This window comes from Helicoverpa armigera, chromosome 10 (genome assembly GCF_030705265.1).
Source record: "Helicoverpa armigera isolate CAAS_96S chromosome 10, ASM3070526v1, whole genome shotgun sequence".
NCBI lineage: Eukaryota > Metazoa > Arthropoda > Insecta > Lepidoptera > Noctuidae > Helicoverpa > Helicoverpa armigera.
In genome coordinates, this window is record NC_087129.1 from 366,161 (window position 1) to 387,756 (window position 21,596).

The 21,596-nt window shown below is 40.3% G+C and overlaps 2 protein-coding genes across 5 annotated transcripts in view; one reads left to right on the plus strand and one right to left on the minus strand.

Annotated features, from left to right (window-relative positions):
* Positions 1 to 16,394, plus strand: part of LOC110375207 (uncharacterized protein KIAA0930 homolog) — a 41,223-nt gene extending 24,829 nt beyond the window's left edge. For 3 of the 4 annotated variants that reach the window (XM_021333244.3, XM_021333241.3, XM_021333246.3), the window contains 6 exons: positions 4,283 to 4,423; positions 11,487 to 11,735; positions 11,840 to 11,993; positions 12,511 to 12,672; positions 12,994 to 13,143; positions 13,439 to 16,394. In XM_021333244.3, the coding sequence (XP_021188919.1) occupies positions 4,283 to 4,423; positions 11,487 to 11,735; positions 11,840 to 11,993; positions 12,511 to 12,672; positions 12,994 to 13,143; positions 13,439 to 13,479 (897 nt within the window). In that variant the 3' untranslated portion in view covers positions 13,480 to 16,394. The remainder of the gene's footprint in view (positions 1 to 4,282; positions 4,424 to 11,486; positions 11,736 to 11,839; positions 11,994 to 12,510; positions 12,673 to 12,993; positions 13,144 to 13,438) is intronic. The other variant, XM_021333242.3, reaches the window with a different exon arrangement.
* LOC110375208 (phosphatidylcholine:ceramide cholinephosphotransferase 2) overlaps positions 1 to 21,596 on the minus strand; it is an 81,280-nt gene that overhangs the window by 14,542 nt on the left and 45,142 nt on the right. The window lies entirely within an intron of this gene.

Sequence of the window (21,596 nt, forward strand, 5' to 3'; positions counted from 1 at the left end):
CATTGGGTTGGAGTTTGTTATGTGATCCTTGTTTAGTCGAGATTTGACTATCTCTGCTATCGGAAGTGTCCGTGTATTTCACGTTTTCCTATTTCGTTGTTTTTTGTTAAAGTTTGTTTTTGTTAAGTTTTGTTTGTTGAACTTTTCTGTTAAACTGTTGGTGTATTCACCGTGCTTGTTACAATGCCTAACTTCAGCAACGAAGAGTATGCTGACATGTTGTTGGCATATGGCAGCGCTAATTGTAACGCTCGTGAAGCGCGTAGAATTTACCAGCAGCGTTATCCTAACCGGCGTATACCACACCACGAGACGTTTGCTACAACCTATCGACGTCTGAGGGAGACTGGAAACATAAATTTCCAAGAGCCTCGCGTTAATGTGAGGCAACATAATGTTGTAATTGATGAAAGCATTTTGCAAGCTTTTGATGAGGATCCAACGACAAGTATTCGAGTTGTAGCTGAAAGACTTCACTTGTCGGTTTGGAAAGTTTGGTCAGTTCTTCGGGAAAATGGAAAGCATGCGTATCACTACACTTCTGTTCAAGGTACGTTAAGTACTTTATTTATTTTATCAGGCGAAATCGTAAAACTAAATTTTGAACCAGTTATCTTCGACCTTATTGTGCTGAAATTTTGCACCCAAAAAACTTGTATTTTAAAATGGTTTTAACCATACACTTATTTTAAACGTTTACAAATATCCTTGTAGCTTTACTGGTTCGTTTTTCAAATAAATACCTAGTAACTTTTATTTTTCTAATTTTATCTTTTAAATTTATGTTAGTTTTGCCATTCAAAAGTGAATTTTTACCAGTCTTTAATGGATTGTTCTAGGTCTCATAGATGATGATCACAGGAGACGGCTCGATTTTTGCCGATTTATGATGCATACGGACGTAGATGATACAAATTTTTAAAAGAATTTTGTGGACTGATGAATCCAATTTTAATCACGAGGGAATTGTGAATCTCCACAACCTTCACCATTGGGCGCAAAAAAGACAAAATCCCCGCAAGAAAAGACAAAGTTCCTTTCAAACTAAGTTTAGTGTAAACGTTTGGGCGGGGTTATTGGAAGACACCTGATCGGTCCACATTTCTTACCAGAGCGCCTGACCGGAGAAAATTATTTGAATTTTTACTCGAAGATTTACCTGAATTGGTATTACCAGTATTAGATGGAGAACCAATTATTTTCCAAAATGATGGCTGTCCAGCACATTACCAGCGAGACGTGCGAGAACATTTGGACAACTGTTTTCCAAATTCATGGATCGGAAGAGGCGGCCCAATTCCTTGGCCTGCACGTTCACCAGACCTGACGCCCTTGGATTTTTATGTCTGGGGCCGTGCAAAAGAAATTGTGTATGCGACTGAAGTACCCACAAGAGAAATTTTAATCGAAAGAATAAATTGCGCCTTTGAAATTATGAAAGCAGAAATGCGACTGAGGACGACGACTGTAGAAATTAGAAAAAGATGCCGTGCATGCATTCGCAACAGAGGCAGTCATTTTGAACATAATTTATAACTTAAATTTAATTAAAACATTTTAAAACATTTTTGTGTTTTCATTACCCTGGCACTGGTTAATGTGTACCTTTAGGTTTGTGACGACATTATTAATGATTTCACACCCATGTGGCATATCGTTGGAAAGGGTATTAAGTAGGCATTTTTTTTTTATTAAATGAAGTTCATAAAAGCTTTTACTTTTTTTTATAATTAATTTTGAATTTGACATTTTTCATACGTTTTTTCATTTTTAAGACTTTGGAAGCTCAACAAGTATTTTTTTTCCATCTAGTGCTATGAATTTATGTTTTATTTGGAATAATAATACATCAGAGAACGCAATGAAAGTGATTTGGTGTAAATTCGACAACAGACTGAAAAGTTATAGCGTTTTAAAGGTGATAGTTCCGGTAATTTTTAAAAACAAACAAAAAAAATCGTATCTCGAATACAGTGACATATAGGACATTGGGTCTATGAGTGAAAACTAGTACATGGCCTCACGAATCCCCCAAAAAATTGTGTCGGTCCATGCGCCAAACACCCTGTATAATACAGAAAGCGATTGGTTAAGTAAGAAAGGAATAATAGGTAAAAATGAATCAATCTTGACATCAGAAGTTATGCAACGAATGGATAGAAATATCGCGATTGTTCCACAAAAAAACTTAGTACCAGCTGTCCATTTAAGTTATCATGTGCGTGCACAATGCAATGCAGAGAATGTTAGTAGACTTCATCTCTTCCCTTCTCCGTCAACTGATACTCGTTTGCGTGTTGCTAGGTTCACTTTTCTATGGATTTCGTAAATGGTTATCGGAATCGTTCCATACATCTTGTCCCACTAAGCTTGTATTGTCCTCATACTTTTATAGCCTGTATTGTTTGTCAGTTTACGAAGGTTTTCGTTTTTTTTTTCAGCAACTTAGTCCATCAGCACTTTTTTGATCTGATAAGTTTTTTTATGATAATTAGGTACCTGGCATACTTGATTATTAAAGAAAAGATCGTAAAAGTGATAATTGTTAGGTCTTAATCTTCAGTGTCCGTTGTGTGCAGCTTTGGAATTTCCTTCATTTAGTTATAAAGTAAACGCGTCACCAATTCGCTGTTCATGCGGTAAACATGAATACAACTCTCTTGTCTTTTCTTATTGTAATTCAGTAAACCCGCGATCGTCACGACAAGGTCGCCACAGTTTACTCATTATTCGCAAATTGCGAACCTTAGCATCGCACATATGACACCTTGACATTGTGTACAATGATAATTACTTAGAACTAGAGACTGAGAGAGATAACGTACGTATTAGGTACTTGCTTAATTATGCTAGCTACAGTTTTCTATATCTATGTATTTGGGTGAGAACATGAGTAATTCTGTTGATACATAATATGTATTGTAACAATTGTCCAGTGTAACTAGGTCACATAAATTGTATTATCGTAAGCGATGTGTTGTCGTTGCCAGTAACCAGGAAATAATGGCCAGATCTAAAGCTTAACTGTATTGTGGGCGGTGGTCAACATCATTTGGAAACATCGAATAAAACGATATCATGGTTATCTATTCAACTTGACAAATATGTACCTACGTGACTCTAATTATGGAAATCAATTACGATGACATCATTTGTTGTTTACTTTGCCGAGATCCAATAATTAATGAAATTATTGTAACCGATGTAACCGATGCGTGGTGGGATTTCCTGTAAGTTTTCGAAGCCGACATTTATTTTCCTGGTTATTTATATGAACGACTCATGAGTACAGACATACGGATCAGATTGCGCTCACAAATATGGAAAACTTGGTCCATGACGTAATGTCGGCTAGTTATGGCTTAAATGAGTAACGTTAAAAGCATTCGCGTGGTCGATACAGAGTGTTCGAGAGAATTAGCATATTGAAATTAAATTAAACGACTTAGCTGACGATATCTCATTAGGGTTAACCGCGGCCTCGGCACTCACTGGCAATGTTACAATGTTATGTCGCGAACTGTTGCACTATAACCAAGGTATGCATATTTCCTTAATTATGGCGGTGTGAGTTAACATTGAATAACTAATTATGTCCATTAGACCTTCGGTATTTGATGCATATTGAGAATATGACGTTCTACTCACGTTCTACAAGATCAAGTGTTATATCAACATTAGCGTTTGTCTTTTAAAGTTATCTGTATTATGTACGTTCTCTTCGTTAACACTGACAATGCAATAATGTTCATTGTATACGAAGTTTCACGCGTATACTACATAGCTAGCTTTTAGTTGATTGTGTAATGGGTAGCTATTATCATTGACAGCTTGAAAGATTTTCAGAGTCGCATTTAAATAAGTATGATTCATTGTGTTTGTGTCAAAATGTTAGGTACATTACGACGTGGCTTGAGGTACCTGTAAGGAGATCTTACAAGAATAAATTACTAAAAACAAATACAAGGTTGTTAGTGAGCCAGTTTTTGTAGCTAAACGATCTAATTTATACTTATGACATCGTAATGTATGAGTCGAAGACTTTAGTTTTAACCTTTAACGTTGTTGCTAAACCACTGGCTGCCCATTTTAATACAAATTATACTAGAGAACAACGCTGTGAGCGTAGCGGTGACGGTGACGACACAGAAAAAGTCGCCACAAAGTCATGTCTCTTAAATAGAAGCATGTCCATCCACCGATTTGATCGGTTTTGATACGGGAAACCCTTTATTCTATTGTAGTAAGAGTCCGTGTTAATGTGCAGTGTTGCATGTGTCAGGTGTTCTGCGACATAGTGGTGCGCGACGGCGAGATGGTGTGCGTGGAGCTGGTGGCGCGTGGCCGGGGCTGCGCCGCGCAGGCCGTCATCTTCCTCGGCTCCATCCGCTACGACATCCTCACCAGGGTCTATGACTCCAGGGTAAGTGCTCCAAAATGATATCTACTTTATATCGGGATTTATCATCCTTTCTATAAAATTATTAAGTTTTATGATATAGTATGCCAGATTTTTATCTGAATAACAGTTGCTCTTTTCACTGTTAAGCCTCATTTTACAGAAACGTTAATATTCCTGCGTTTTGTTTATTTGTCGTTTTATTTTCTAATGTAAAAGCATTCACATTAAGCTGTTGTGGTTCTCTCACCAGATTGTCTCGAGATCTGTGGTGCCTTTGCGACTCCATTACTGAGTTGTGATGAGTTTGGTTATCACGTCTGTTTAGCGTGTGTATGTAGTAGTTGCAGGCTATGAGTGACTTCGTGATGTGTGAACTGAACTAATGTGAACTTACGTAAATAATGCCACGAGCTCGGCCCAATGCGTGGGAGATAATCAATATCAAACTATGAAAAGATGTTCTTTTCGGCATTTCACTGTAACTGTGACATTTAGGTGACTCATTTGATATTTAAATTATTGATATTATATTTTGATGTCACGTCTAAAGTAAACGAATGTAGTCTACTTTAACGTGGAGTTCAACTTATTTTTTCAGTAAAATGTGGTGTATCGAGCACCTAAATAGGTATCATTGTGTTATACTACGATAGGTATCCAAGATTTAGGATATGGAAATAATATGTTATGAAATTCAATGTCAGTGATAAAAGCTTAGATTATTTGCGATAATTTATGTGCTTTGCATGAGTCACTGAGGGCTCACAGCTCATGGTTATGTATATTTTAGAGAAGGTACACAGGGGTCCGTGTCAGTGGGTAAGTGTCGAGAGTAAATGTCGCGGCCGGAGGGCGCAGGCCCGAGCAACAAGTGTCATGGCGTCACCGCTAATTGCCGGGCGCTGGGCTTAGACGACCTCACCAAAATCAAAACAAAACATGTATCCGGCTTCCTGCTACATAACATTAGCATATTTAGAATCCGCCAAAGCGTTCATTTGGGTACCATGGACATAAGTGCCAACTATTGCGCAGATTCACAGCTGAAGTGAGTTGACAAACGGCTCAAGTCGTGATATAAGGCATGTTGTAGTGCCTCAGACAATGGGCAAAGAAGAAATGTCGACAAACGCTTCCGAGTGTCGCGAAGTGCTCGCGAGCACAATGGCCGCCGCCGGGGGCTGTGCCTACAGAGCCGCGGCCCGCGAGACCTCGCGCTCGACGCTCGTGAGCAACTCTATTGTTCCGCTCTCGAGCGACTGTTAGCAACGACATCGTCAACAAACAAACTTTAACATTTTTTAAGCCTTAACGTATCAAGACTTCCGCCAAGGAAAGCGATTAAGTACTTATGGATACAGGCTAGGTCATGTCGCGTTACAAAATAGCCTGTATTTTAGACACGATTACAACAATTTAAAAATACTAACTACATTCAATATAACTTGTAATTAGTGGGTGCATATTAGCGGTTTCTATTTACTGTTGATAATTTACTGTTGCATGGAGTACGGCTTATCGCATCTCTGTAAAGAATGATGTAGCCGATGTAGGCTAGCATTCTAGCAAGCTGAGCGTTTGAAATGCTACTCCAACTTGTCATTTCCTGTAAATACCTATCTTATAAATGCGCTACTCATGTAAGTGATTAAAATCTTAATGAAGTACCTACTGAATAATATAGAAAAATATAATAATTCATGTATGGTCGATAACGCGAAGATCCGCTTAGACAACGTGAGCATATCGTATCTGGACGCAGATTAGACAACGTATCTCTAAATACGTTTGCCATGCGATAAACCGACGGATAAAATGCATATTTGACCATATTTATGAACGCTGCTATATGCATGTACATAATAATATGTCATAATTAATTTTTTGTCGTGTTTGTTAACCTTTGCTAGTATCATTTGCCGAACCGGATACGCGTTACTTAGGTATAATTTGACGCTAGTCGGGATATCTGCTGCGTCTGAGCGTTATCGTCGCTGCTCGCATGGAGCTCGCTGTTTTCCGTTCATCTTAATAAACTAATACAAACATTCTTCAGTTAGTTGATGACTAATAGCGATAAGCCGGTTACACAATAAGTGCTTCACGGTTTTCGTCCTCGTCATTTGCGGTTAAATTTAACCTTGTTAACCTTGTTGGTTGTTATAAAACATACGATGACAGAATAATAGTGTATTCCAGGATCCAAGTAGGTACTGATGTAGTAGGTAGGTATGTCGTTAGAAGCTTTCTATAGTAAGTCATGAGCACGAACGTAATCATGGTTGTTAGCTCGAGGAATCCATACAAATGGCGGCAGTTCATTATAACGTAGTTGTAGCCGGCGCGGCCTTGCCACGGGTCCTTTCCGATACACACCCTCTTGCCTAATGGAATATTAATGTTTTCTCCAGCGGCTTTGTGTTCTCCCGCCACAATTTGCGAGAAACTACAGACCATTGTTACGTACATCGGTTAGAGAATGTTCCACATCCTCGGACCATCTAAAAGTTCGCAAATGACTGTCGATATATGATCTAGAACTTTCCAGAATAAAAGTAATTTGCCGCTACTCTGGCTCGTGTACAATATTTCAGTACAGTACAGTTACAGGCGGTGGGAATCGAAACACATCGCGCGGCCCGCACAACCAGAACGTTAATGCTTTATCATCATTTTCGCATCGATATAATATGTATTTGGCGATACCATAACGACCACCATCAAAATATCAATAGGCTCTAAATAAGTTAGAAACCAGATGAAATAGGAACCAGTTAACCATATAACTGAGGACAACAAGTGAAACAATGAGGACAACAAGTTTCATGACAATCTCAGATCGTTACCGGCTTGATTCGGTTGGAGTTAACGTTACCTGTTGAGCTTCCAACCACTTTTGTTCCCATTGTATCCCTGCGCCCATGTGGAGATATTTTACGAACGGAACAGTATAATGTAGGTATGGGCGCAGATTCGCGACATCTCGCCAAATTGTATTGGCTATTGATTCATCGCGTCACAAGCTTCTTGCTTTTTAATATCATCGATCGATTTCACTGATATCGTTGTTTTGACATTATATTGCATTAATATTCAAACGATAACAACGGCAACAGTTCGCTCGGATAAAAAATGCTTTATCACATCGGCCTCTATGTCGATAAATCCTTAGGATGCCGGATCTGCGATAACTGTCCGAAAGCCTCGTGACTTTGTTACGTTGTGCTCGTATCTCGTAGAAAATTCTAGATTCACTTATTATCAGATTGTATCTTTTCAGGAATTCTAAAATATGTGGCTCGTTTTACATAACACTTTCTGATTGCGATTCGCAAAATTACCTATCTGAAAGTCGATCTAAGAAGTCTTGCGTAAACTTCGTTGTTTTAATTAATACGCTTTTATGTCGAGTGTACGATATGAAATAAAGTTGTGCAGAATATCGCTGTAACATGTTCAAATAAGTTTCTAATAACGTAAGTACCTACTTCATTATTATCTAAGCAATGCTCTTCAGGTAACGTAGTATCTTCATTTTCACTTATCTCGTATTTGAATTATCGTTATAATCCCATGAATAAAGTTATAAAATGGCATTAAACGAGTGACAATCGCTTCTCAGATCACTTATATGATACTCTTTACTCCACTTAATAAACAATTCTAGCCCGAAAGTCATAATACCTGCTCCGTGCCAACGCGACGCGGCGGAGACGTGGGTACAAGAAGGACAACTTGACATACTTAACTTGGCTTAATTTATGTACGCAAAAAATACGACAGTAAAAACTTGATATTATTTTATAAAACATGTCTTGCCGGGATTGTTGGAATGTCGCTCTACCAGTTTCACACAGAATGTATTTAGTAGATTTTAACATGAATAGACACACATTATGTTGTCGCGATGACTGAGTAAATAGTCATAAAGTGAAAGGCGAGCGATCCCTTCCTGTGACGGGAGCTGGGTTTACGAGGTGTGCGTTATGGGGAGTCGCGGCGCCGGCACGACGTCACGCGGCGCCGGCCTTCCACTCGCCTCACAGAATACGTCTCATATCGCACCCTCTATCATTGCACGATTTTCTGGGATCTGCGTGATGAGAATTATCATATCGAACCTTCTCTCTAGAACGTGCTGTTGATTATTGGATAGTCTTTGAATACGTTACTTTTGAGATGAATCTCAACATTGGTGGCATTTTATCGGTAGCGACATAATTTTCGCAATCCACGTCATTATAGCTTAGAGACCGTTAGAGCCATTAAAGAGCGGAAGGTCTCCTTTCACGTGGCGTGTGTAGCGCGTCACTGCGCGGTCCACTACGGTCACTGCTGGCCATTGACGAGACTTGTGTCATGTTTTACATACGACTATTTTTGGTACGGTATTTTGTATTAAAATATCACTAAGAACAAAGAATGATTTTAAGAAAGTTTATTACGACGAATCTTGATAAAACTTTCAAGGAAATAAATTACAAAACGCCATTAGGAAGTGTCTCCCAGTAAAGTCGGGGTGTGTCGGTGTATTAACAAGGCCTGATTAATGGCAGACTAATTGATCAGTGTCTGTGGTGGAGCAAACAAGCAGGCTGTAGTCGTGACGTCACGCCGCCCGCGCCCGCCCCCGCGCCTGCTCCCTCAGCCTGGGACTGCCAGTACACTGCTGTGTACTAGGTTAGTTACCACATACTATTGTACTCACATGAAGCCATGCAATCAACTACAACGGTATTTATTGCTAGATTACAAGCAGTTTATTGTATACCTACTCGCATCTAGCGATTAGTTTTGCCATTGTTTTATTACATAACGTTAGAAGACCATGTTTCATGTAAAATAATAATATTAGGTATTACGATCATTTGATTGTAAGCGTGTACCTATTAAGTATTTGTTTATGAGTTGACGCGTGCTCGGTACATTTTGGAGCATTCATCGCTAATCCGTGGAGCGGGCGCCGCCGAGGGTGCCGGCTGACATCAGTAAGGGCGCACACGTCACGCGTGATCTCATCTCACCACCCGACACCATCACCCTCTCACGAATGGGTAACCATGTCTATACTATGTGCGGCAAATACTGCTGCAACGTTATTGTCATATCTTTGTATTAAACTCATTGCTCGTTAAGCAAAATGTCGCATGTAACAGACAGTTTTCCACTGATTAGCAGTTTTCAAGTTTTTAGAAATGTGTTTGTATACTTCACATATTCGCCATCTAGTTAGAGCTTCTCATTCAGCCACCCGGCCACTTCAATGTGCCAGTGTGCGAGCGCCCGCGGCGCGACATCGTCCTCGACACCTAGTGTGGGATGCTGCCGTCGATTGTCTCAAGTGGGTGTCTCAGGAAAATGCTGTCACTGTCAGTTTGCCACAAGTAGGCCATCTGTTCGGCTTGTATCGATTGCCGGCATGCCGCCGTCCGCACTCCATCACAGCTTGACACTAGTAACACTTGACGCCTTTACATCATTATAATTACCTTCAAGTGGTTACTAAGTGGACTTCGAGCACTTTTCGCTACTTGTCTCTATCTCGTGACTTTGTTACTAAACTTGCCGTCGGTTAATAGGTCTACTCTTGCGTAAAAAATAGAACAATCATTATCAGGGACCCTGAACTGTATTGTTGACGGCGGAAACTAGTTCCTTACTTATTCATTGCTTGCTCGTCGTTTGTGCAATGTCACGTCGGCTAAGTATATCAAAGACAGGCGAAGCTACGTATTGATTTGAATAACTTTCTTTTATAGTTGTGTTTATGTAAGTACATATGTTATCGTCATGAATCATGTGGTGAGTGCGAGTGGGAACAATAGGTGTGCGCGGGGTCGACAGCCGACGTGCTTGGCTGAGGGCCGGTGGTTCGGCTGTAGGGCACTATGACTCACGTGCGCGTCACTACAGACGGAGCACTAAAGGGCACAGTCTGGCCGTTCACGCCCGCCGCTCTTGTTGACCTACTTCTTTTTGCAACTCATCGCGATTCCCAAACGAGCTTTTCATTTGGAAGCTTTATTTCTCGTATTCCAAATGCAGATTCTCATGTTTTCGAAAGATTTATGACGTAGGTAACTAGTTGTTTACGCGGTTTCGCCTGCGTCTAAAGGGAATTATTTCCCGCACCCGGATGAAAGATTAGGTACTCCTTGTTACATCAGCTGTTAGAGACAGTCACTCTAATTGTGTTTATTAGTAGGTAAATGTAGATGACATAATTTTGGTTTGGAATGAATGAGTACAAGCTTCTGAAGATATCTGTAAACTTCTCTGTTGGTGTCACAGGACACTGATAAGTTCAAAGGCGTATTAGGGATACTTGGGATATACCTATTAAATATACCATTGCTTACCAACATGGGGATATTAATTTGTAATTTATAGTAAAATATTGCGCAACGCGTGTTAAATGTAGATTGGTTACTATTAAAAGCCGTATAGTGTTAGAGCGGCCTCCGCCCACTGATGTGATGCGGTGGCTATTGGACCGGTTTGTGGCAGTACATGACAACTCGTTCCATTATCTCAGGAATTTGTTGCTTCATTCATCTCAATATCACGACGAAATTTACAAACGTACGATTAGTATTAAATAGGTATTAATTGTCTTTTACATATTAGGATTTTAATTATTATTTCCCTATTCTGGGAACTTTACTTCTAATTATTAAAAACAATAGAGCAGAAACATGCCTATATGCCTAAGTGAAGGCTGTAGTAGCAGGATATTATATATTTTCTCCTTGTATTATTTTTGACGTAATTATAAAAACAATGTCGTGTTTAGCATGTTTGTGCGGCGAGAGTGCGGCGTGAGGCGGAGTGCGCGCGTACGCGAGCTACACGCATACAGATAAACTCGTTCCCAGCGCACGCCTGCTGCACTTCCCGCCACAAAGCCCATTGTTACGACACAATATCGCTGCTTGCTTTCAGCTATTGTATGCTTTCCTTTTTCTCTATGAAAAGTGAATGTTTGAGTTACGTGAAAACTGAGAGTTGATCGATGTACTTTAAGCAATTGTAGGAATTTTGCTGTTCGTTATCTATGCTACACATGGTTGTGTGTTGTTTCCAGCAAACGTCGCTGTCGACGAAGGTGGCGCAGCGCATGTCGTTCGGGCTGCTGGGCGGCAAGACGGCGGCGCGCTGCGAGTTCGTGCGCATGAAGGGGCCCAGCGGCAAGGGCCACGCCGAGATGGCGGTGTCGCGGCCCCACGCCACCGGCCTCGACACGCCCTCCTCCGAGCCCGGCCTGCCCGCCACCGACATGTGGGACAGCGACTGGGACGACGACCCCGAGGAGATGTTCATGTACAGGCACCAGGTCAGAACGCATCACTAACCTTTCATTTAGGCACTGAGCACGGACTGCCATTACAGTAAGAATGTTTTGGTGCTGGTCAAGTAACCCCCGGCATGGTGTTCCAGCGCCGGCTGAGTGACCCGAGCGCGAACATCAACAACTTCGTCCGCGGCGGGTGGCGCACGCGGGACTCGCGCGACAAGAGCCGCTCCGAGAATGAGGGGCTGGACTCACTCGTCAACGGCATCGCTGAAGTGGAGGCGGGTGACCTGCGCGACGGTGAGTACCATCATATGTAGCGAGCACCCTCCGCGGCAGGGCTTAATGCAATGCTCAAAGCAAAGATCCTTCATATTGCCTCGCTAACGCCATCTAGTGAACGCCATAATACCTATGTCGTAAGAACTTAATCAAATCCAATTAGAATCTTAATTATTTTATTGCAGTTGTGTAAATACATTTTCTTATAAATGTCCTATTTGTATGATGTAGGTATGTGAGCGCTCACTTGCTTGTTCAGTATGCGATGTTCAGTTGGTGTTCCGTCAGTATCAATATGAGGGTCTTAATGGGACTGATTGTATAAATGACTGTGACATTGAGCAGCGCCGAAAGTTCTCGGTCAATGATTTGTTCACTTTATCTTTATTGAGTTCACATTAAAGTTATTCGTTCCCTAATTGAAACGTGGTGTGCATGAATCAGACTTAGTGTGCTTTGATCTCGCCTACGTGGGCGGTGCGGCCCGGGGTAGTGCATGTGGTGGGCGGCGGGAGTACAGCGTTGCGTCCGGCAGGGCGGCGCGCGGACGTGTCGTCGCCGGCGTGCCTGGGCGCGGTGTCGCGGCGCGTGGCGGCGCAGCGCTCGGCGTCGGCGGACGCGTCGCAGCCGCCGCGGCGCCGCACGCCGGACGGCACGGCCGTGTACTACTGGTGCGACCTGCCGCGCCGCCACGCCGGTACTCGCCGCGCCGAGCCCCACTGCTGGCATACTTCACCGACCCATACGTCATATCACTTCATTTACTCTATTACACCATTCCATTTACATTACTTTATCATTCTTTTACACTTATTATAACCGTTAGTTAAAATACATTCTAAAGCTGAAATTCTATCCCACGCGTCTGTCGTATGCGACCGTAGGCCACGTCAATAGAAAAAGTATCGGTCGGAAGCCGTCGGTGGCACGCAACAGATACGTGGGAAAGAATTACAGCTTAGCTGATAGAGTCGTGTGTGTGAACTTGAGGACACTGAGGGTGGTGGTGTTGGCACAGAGCTGGACGACGGCGCGTACAACCCGCTGTGGGCGACGCGCGGCTTCACGCAGACCTTCCACCTGTGGAAGGAGGGCAAGCGCCAGCAGTCCACGCCGCTCAACGCCTACCTCACCTACGTCACGCTGCCCTGGTGGACCATCGCCAAAGGTAACAGCCACATACATTCATAAACACACCTTGTATGTCCATTCACACTCATGCCCAAAACCTTCCTCACTATTTTGCATTTATGAATATACTCATCAGCATTTCAATTCCTAGTACCTCTTTCAGGTTTCCTCTTAAGTTTTCTTCTTTAACTAATTCTATGTATAGTCTAAACTCGCCACAGATATTCCTGTTGTTATTTAAGAGCATACAAACTGTGGACCAGTAGGTACCACAGGTGGACCCATTGTATATGCGCTATACGGAAACTAATGTCCCTGTAACTAATTTCCAGACATCCTGGACCACCGCGAGGAGCCGGTGCTGACGTTCTGAGTGTCCGACTGACCTCGACGTTTTGTACTCTGTACACACACCCTCACGACGCCGTGCGGACCCCAACCAACGCACAAACTTACTCTAAGAACTGTTGTTTAGTGATAAACTGAACTCAATCCAGCCCTGTGAGATGTCCATTCCAATACTAATTATTTACTTATACAAAAATGTTACATGTTACGAGCTTCGAACTCGCTACAAAAACTGATGAAAGAAATCTAATTTTATCCTTATTTAATAAGCCAAAATGATAGATCTTCCTATGATAAAGTTAGTTTAAAATTTAAGTGACCACATTGACACAAGTTCTTGGCCTGAATGTAGCCTTTGCTAGGACTTGCGAGGACTTCCGATATTGAACAATGAAGATTTATGTCGTTTTCGCTGAAAACCATGTGGGTACTTTAGCATAAATGACACCTCCTATTGAATAGGTACTTTAAACTGTAACATCGTTATTAAAACAGGAAATATTGTAAGAATAATACATGGTATTCAGCTATAAAAGGACTGTTCTATACCTACCCCATGTGTCCATAATACCCACACAGCTATAGACACGTAAGTCATGGTGTATCATATAGTGAGGGTGTAATGATTGCCTTATGGTCCGGCGTGTCTTTCTGAATATTTCGGTGTCGTGTGTCGTGTCTCTGATATTACGTGTACTACGCTTGCGCTACACTTGTGATCACTCAACTTCATTTCATTTAGATATAACTTCAAAAGTATTTTATACTTGACAAGGAAAATGTCCTCAGCAATATTACAAAAGGAACAAATAGATTTTAGGCCTTTAGTTTCAAACAATTAATATTTTCCTCGATAAACAATGGAGGATATATATTTAATTAATCAGTTAAATTCATTACCACTATAAGGAAATGTTAAACTATTGCATCAGTAAAACAAACATTTGTTTTCAATATTTGCCTCCGCGCTCGTACTTGCTAACAATATTAGTTTTGTCATCACATTTACCTGAATCATGTAATGGATACGTAATAGTGGGACACATTGTTCTGACGCAAAGTGACCTTCGTTACCGAAACAATGTGCATTATTTGTCTGCTGTGCACACACACACCAGTATCAAGCTTATTGATCTGTAAAACTTGCACCAAATCACTGACATTGTAAACTGTATTACAAAGTTTACATCACACCACTATCATTACGGACGAGATAGTTATCAATGTCCACCATAAAGTGCCGTATTTATGAAGTTATCTGATCACGGGTACAAATCATCATAATTGTAAACTACAGATTACTTCATATTAGTAGGGGAGGCCTAGAAGGGATTTCGGGATTTACTCAAGCGCGGCAGATTAGTATATAGGGAGGTACCTATTACCCCATTTAACACCTCCACCAAATATAAGCCCTGTATATGCAGCCGCGCGTCTAGAATAAAGGATCAGATTAGTAAAAAAAAAATTATCATCTGACATTCTCCAGCGCGTCAGATTAAGATAGGGTAAGTTAGTTATATGCTAAAAAGTGTATATTCCACTAATCTGACAATTTGCGATTGACGATAAGAAGTAGGAAGGTTACAAACTTGTAAAAAAAAAACGTCATCTTGACTTTCTCGAGCGCGGCTATTTTTTTTTTTATTTTGAAGGGAGTAATTCAACGTTCACGAAAAATATAAAATCTGACGATTCCCGTAAGCCGAAGTAAGGAAAATTAATCGATAAAGTTTAAAGCGTGCAGCTACGTGATGCCGGTATTCTCCTCCCAAGTTTCTATTCCTCTCTCTCTTTTTTCAATTCAATTCATTTGCAATAAGTGTTAGTACATTTTGGGTCTTAAATAATCTACACTAATATTATAAAGCTGAAGAGTTTTTTGTTTGAACTCGCTAATCTCAGGAAGTTACTGGTCATGGTATGCAGATATATTGTTTTTAACGAAGACGATTCATTTTATTGCATACTTTTGTTAAATACGTGTGCCTTCCAGTTGCATTGTTTGTCTATCGTGATACCGAGAAATGCCGTTTCGTATACTTCGCCTTTTTTATACAGGTCGTGGTGGCCTAGTCATCCGGTTAACATTGGCTCTACTCTGCATAACGTGGTTCACAAATTACGCGCGTAGTGTCGCTTCATCAATGAAAGCAACTGCTATCTCTTTCTATCTGTTCTGCAAGAGTGGCAACGCGCAACTCTACTGGATGGTTTTAATTAAACTAATAAATTAAGTCTTTATACGTATTTTTTTTTGTACCTATGAAAATAGCTGGGAAAAAGGCTGGGCAGATTATTTAGATTTTAGATTTATCTATGTTAGTTCTTAGTTTTTGTAAGATTTACGCGTAGATTATTTCCGTCAAGCCATGTTATTATAGATTCTATTGTATTGTTTATGACACATGTATATTTATCAATGTCATTATAATTAAATGTAATTATTATAGAAATTTATGTAATGTATGAGCAGATTGATACACTCCGCTAATAGCAATGTCATATATATCATTGTATTATGTGCCTTCTTATCGAGAACAACCTTTATTATAACAGCTTTGTTGAAATGTTTGTCCGTTCTGAGATATATCTCAAAAAGTGTCTTTTTGATCTTTAGATCAAAAAGTGTGTAAAAGTTGATAGTACTTAGAAGACATACTCGTAGTAGCACTTAGATATTCCTTTAAAAACTTGAGATATCAATGGATTATTTAGTTTCAACTTTTACACACTTTTTGATCTATATCTCAGGACGGGCAAACGTCAACAAAGCTGTCATATTAAAGGTTGTTCTAGATAAAAAGGCCTATACAATGATATGTATGACATTGCTATTGGTGGAGTGTACGAGGTTCCGTATATTTGTGTCCATTGTCCTTTATGTTTTTCATACTTATTTGCTTATAAATAAAAGTTTTGTACTTCAAAGAATAGGTACATACTGGTTTATTTACTTGCAATTTTTTCAGTTCTTCAATTTGTTAAAAGGTTTGCAAAAAAACTTTCCAGTGTCTGATTAAGCGAATTCCTCCAGATAATCGTCAGATTATAAGATGATTACGTTAAGGGTACATAAATGAACCATATATATCTTAATCTGACGCGCTCGAGTACTTCAAAATGGCGATTTTTTTTTGCAATTTCAAGTAATGGCCACGAGTTTAGGTCACGTCTAAATCGTCAGATTATTGCATCAGAGCCTTCGTTTTGGTTCACTTAACACCCCTTTTGATAATCTGACACGCTCGATAAAATTATTTTTTTTCCCATTTTAACCCTTACCTACTACCACCCCACCATGGAAACAGTCAGATTAATATACGTATGTTTTCAAAATGACGTAGGACGTGCATGCTATTAATATCTGACGCGCTCGAGTATGTCCATGCAACTGTTTTTTTTTACATTTTTGAAAGTTTATAGCCACTCCACCCACCGATGAAAGTGTGTGTATGTCAGGACATTTTTTTCTTCTTATCATCTAAGCTTCGCAATCTAATAGGTCTCATTGACGCTCGAGTCACTCCCGATTTAGCACTCTCGCCTCCCCTACTATATTGTTTCACAAATTCATCGCCTTTAGAGCCCCCGCAGACCACAGACTTTTTATCGGCCGATAGTTTAGTCGGGTTGGCCTGCTAGTACGCACACCGAGCCAACTAAACAGTTTAGTCGGTGATGAGCGCGCAAACTATCCCAACAGTCTGCCGACTGTTTGCTAGTTTCTAACCAACTGCTGAAAAGAGTGGTCGCACCGCACGATGAACATTAATAAAACATTGCATTAAATGTTATTATTGCTCTCATACACCAGAGAAGGAAAATTAAAAAGAAAGCCCGAGAGTATTGGGTGCATCATATCTTTAGTGATAGATATTATTAAATGGAAAATTTTACACTAAGAGTGCATTCCAAATTACTCGATTATTAAAGGGCAGGGCTTTTTTCGACTTCCTCGATCAAAGTTACGATCGAAGATTCCGAAATAAGTGACTGAGAATTGGGTGACGCCATTTTATAAAACACGCGTGACCGACCATTCGCTGTCAAAGCTCGGAGCGAACTGAACTATCGGCTTAGTCGGCCGACTATAAAATCGTTATGTGTGCGCGTGTGGTAGGGAGCCAATACTGATTATACGGTCGGCCGATAGTTTGCCGACAGTTTAGTTTGAATTGAATCGGGAAGCCCATCAAACTTATTTATCGGCCGATACCAAATCGTCATAGTGTGCGCACTTGCTTACATCTGCGTACTGATCAAGAGCCCGACCAAACTATCGGCCGATAAAAAGTCTGTGGTCTGCGGGGGCTCTTAGTGTGTGTCAATATAAGCACACATTATGACTACATATCACAAACGTTGGCTTAGCTATGGATACTGTTCCTATTACTGAAACGCTTTTACAGGAATATTGTTTAATTTCAAGACTCACTCGAATAAGCTAATAATATTAAAGTTCTTGTTTGTTTGTGTGATAGGCGTAATGTGCCATATTTTTTGTACATTCCAGATAGAAAGGCCAGTAGGTTATCAAAGTGGCGTCTCGTGTATGTTTGGGCGCCATGTCTCTGTTACCAGGTTTAGTTTGTAATGTCCTCTGAAATTATCCTTAAAAGACAATTATTATTTTATTTCGATGTGGTATATCCATATTATAGTAGTTTACCACAACAATATTGAACCTAGTACCTGGGTAATCTTTGAACTTTAGAATGATTGACATTCATGCAATGACCAGAATATGTGATTACCTACTGTTATTCAAAAATATTTGTGTTAATTTGTAAGTAAATAAGATGATGGATACTAAATTGTATATTATGTGCGGCTGATAGCCATAACTAATACTCTAGTCACTGTATGTTTTCTAGTCACAGCTTAGAATTAAGATGATTTATTTTGTACACTGCCATACTGTTCGGGGAATGACAAAATTATTTGAAGTTGACTAAAATTTGTTTGCTTGTTCAATAAGTTGAAGCATAGTGCTTCAGTAGACGAGTTACTTGACTCAACTGGACAGTAGACTGTGAACGTTATAAAACAAATGACATTATTTTTGTAATAGCTGTGAGAAGTTTACGTCGTGTTAATCGAATTAGTTGAACATATTTTTGTAATCATTCTCACACATGTGAATCTCTCTCTAAAACTATATTCATAATTAATCTACTTGTAAGTGGTACGTTAATAATACTGGATTTGAAATAAATCATATGACGGATGATAAACTTTTGACCCATGAGCAATGAACATGTTATACAGAGTTGTCTGCAAGAAATAGCATATTTTTGTAATAAGAGTTATAACGCATTGTAACATTATGTCATTAAGCCTTAATTAGTGAGAGGTATCATTCCAGTCGCGGCAGTGTGACCTGTGCGGGGCTGGACAGTGCTGAACCGACGTGACTGACCAACAATTGAACGATGCATTTGTATTGTCTGTAGAGCCCACAGACCAGTCCCGCACACGAGCGCTGCTGTGGAACCATATATTTATATTGTTTGAACTATAAGTCTAGTCAAGATATACTAAACATGCATAGTTTAATATTTGTATGATATGACTGAATTAAATTATTGCAACAGCGATGTTTTGTTTGACTTGCGGCGGCGCGTGGCTGCGACTGCGCAGTAGCGGCATCTGGGTTAATGGCGGTCACGCCTAATCTAATGTTGGCACTCATTTTAACGTGTTTCGCATCATTGGACAAAATTATCCTTCACGAACAGGAATACTTCCGTGAAAATGGGTTTACGTACAGGTTAGCGCATACTAGAAGGACTATAGATAAAATACGCTTGTGGGATCTATGAGGACAGAAAAAAATTCAAAGCTAGCTGCGTTGATTTAAACAGAGTGCTCGGTGGGCCTATAAGTATCTAAAGTTACTGTTAAATAACTCAAGCGTTTTCACGATTTGCGAAATATTGGAAAAAAACACTATGCAGCTTGATTATGCAAACTACTAATAACGGATCTTACTAGTAAGACTAAAAAATGTGATTATAATTATTTTCTCCGTGGAAACGACTTATATCAGACTTTCATCATCAAATCAACAACCCTTTCACGTTGCTTGTAATTCGTACGAAATGGAGTAGGGCACTACACGACTGATTGCAGGCCAGTACACTTACATTATTGTATGAGCTTTACATACAAACATCCATCTGCATTAGTACAGTGGATGTGAAGTGCTGTAGTTACCACCAGAGCTGGCGAATCTGTAGTAGTAAGGTTGTTCACGAAGGAGTATTACCTGCAACAAAAAATTAAACTAAATCAGTCATGGTCTTTGTTGAGGCGACTCGAACATTACGGAGTTGGACAACGTAGTTAGCAGAATGAACTGTCTCCCCAATATACTATCATGGAAAATCATTTCATGTTTTATCTTTTAATTTTTCCAGTTTTTTTTTTTTTTTTTTTTGTCTTGGCATTCCACATTTTGTGTAATAGTGAAATCGTTAATTACAACTATTTTACTATGTGATACAGATTGACGACTTGACGACTATTACAACTTGAATTCTAAATTCAAAATAATATTTTCTTTATTACTAACTGGTTGTGGCTGTTTGGAGGACTGCCTTTGCCGAATTCTCCCCTTACAAGAAGAGCGCGGGAAAGAAAATGAAATGTGCCGGGAAAAACACGTAAAAAATCTTCTAGATTATTCAAGTAACATACCTATTGCTGGTTTTGGTTTCTAATATTGGTGTGCAGGTATTCCAAGTGGTGTAAGTGGTGTAAGCAATGTCTTAGTTAGTTACCAACTTATTGGCTGTACCTAATGACGAATCATACTTGTATCAAAATGTTATAAACAAAATCTACGTGCTGCTGTGGCATACGGGTGAGTTAATCCTCAAGCTTGTCAAATATTGTAACTACTTAGGATTTCTCTAAAATTGTTTCCGAGTTGGAAAAAAATGTGATGCTCTAGCGCTCTCAACTTTTGGAGCCAAGCTTTTAGTTGTAGCTTTTACTAGAACACGTACGGGAATGACATACTGTTTTCTCATCAAGCTCCTTTCTGGAAATATCATTAGGTACACGAATGAGTCATTTTAAACCAATGTCATTTTTGTTAGTGAGATGAGATCGCCAATTCTTGGTTACGTCCTGAACCATTTTAGTGAATTATACGGTCCTATAATGGTGGTGACGTTCAAATCAGTTCCCTCAGCCTCGTCTCCATCCGAAAAGCTATCAGCTAATTTAAGGACAGCGTCGTGACGGAGGAAGCATTCAATTAATTATGTAAGACAATAATAGGGTGTGCGTAATCTGTAAGTGGTGCAAGCGCGACCGTGGGCGGAGGTATGCGCACGCGCGGGTAATGAGCGGCCGGAAGACGTCACTTGTCGCGCGAGCAGTCGCCTGTCCGCAGCCTCACCGCGCCGACCTGACCAGAGGTAACTGAACGCGCACCACACGCTTCCTACTTCACTCGCACATCGCACGCACTGGCGGAACTCGTAAGGGATTGCGGCGGTAAGTCAATTTATAAACTTGATCATAAATAGGCTAATCTATTTTTCCTAAAATAAGTGTCGGAGACAGGCAACTTAACCTCAGTGGAACATCAACAAGTCGGAACTTCCACAAACTAGAAGTTGTGACTACAGCTTTCATGTAGTGGACAGCCAGTGCCGACCGTTGTAAGGGCAATGAAATCTTACAGAGCGTTACCAACACGGACGAAGTCATTGGTAATTTGAAAACCGGAGACAGCAACAGGATCAAGTATCCGGAGGAGACTAAAAGCCGAAAGCTTAAGTATATTTTACTTGACTGTGCCTAATACAGCTGTTAATCGTATGTAATGTAGGTACTTAGATGCTCGCATACTTTGGGATCGGGTGACCTTGACTGCTGGTGAGGTAGATCGGGATCCAGGAGTGTTCTATCCTAACGGTCATAGGAGCAACTCCAAATTTTGAACTCACAGGACATGATCATCATAAGAGGCGATCTGTTTGCTATGTTGCAGTACAAAGTCACTTAGGTAAGTTTGGGACGTAGGTACTGATAACAAACCGATAATCCTGAAGTTTCCGATACTCTGTTCTTACACTTTAGTTTACAGGACGCGCTTTTGTTTGTAAGCTTTTATGTAATGTCTAT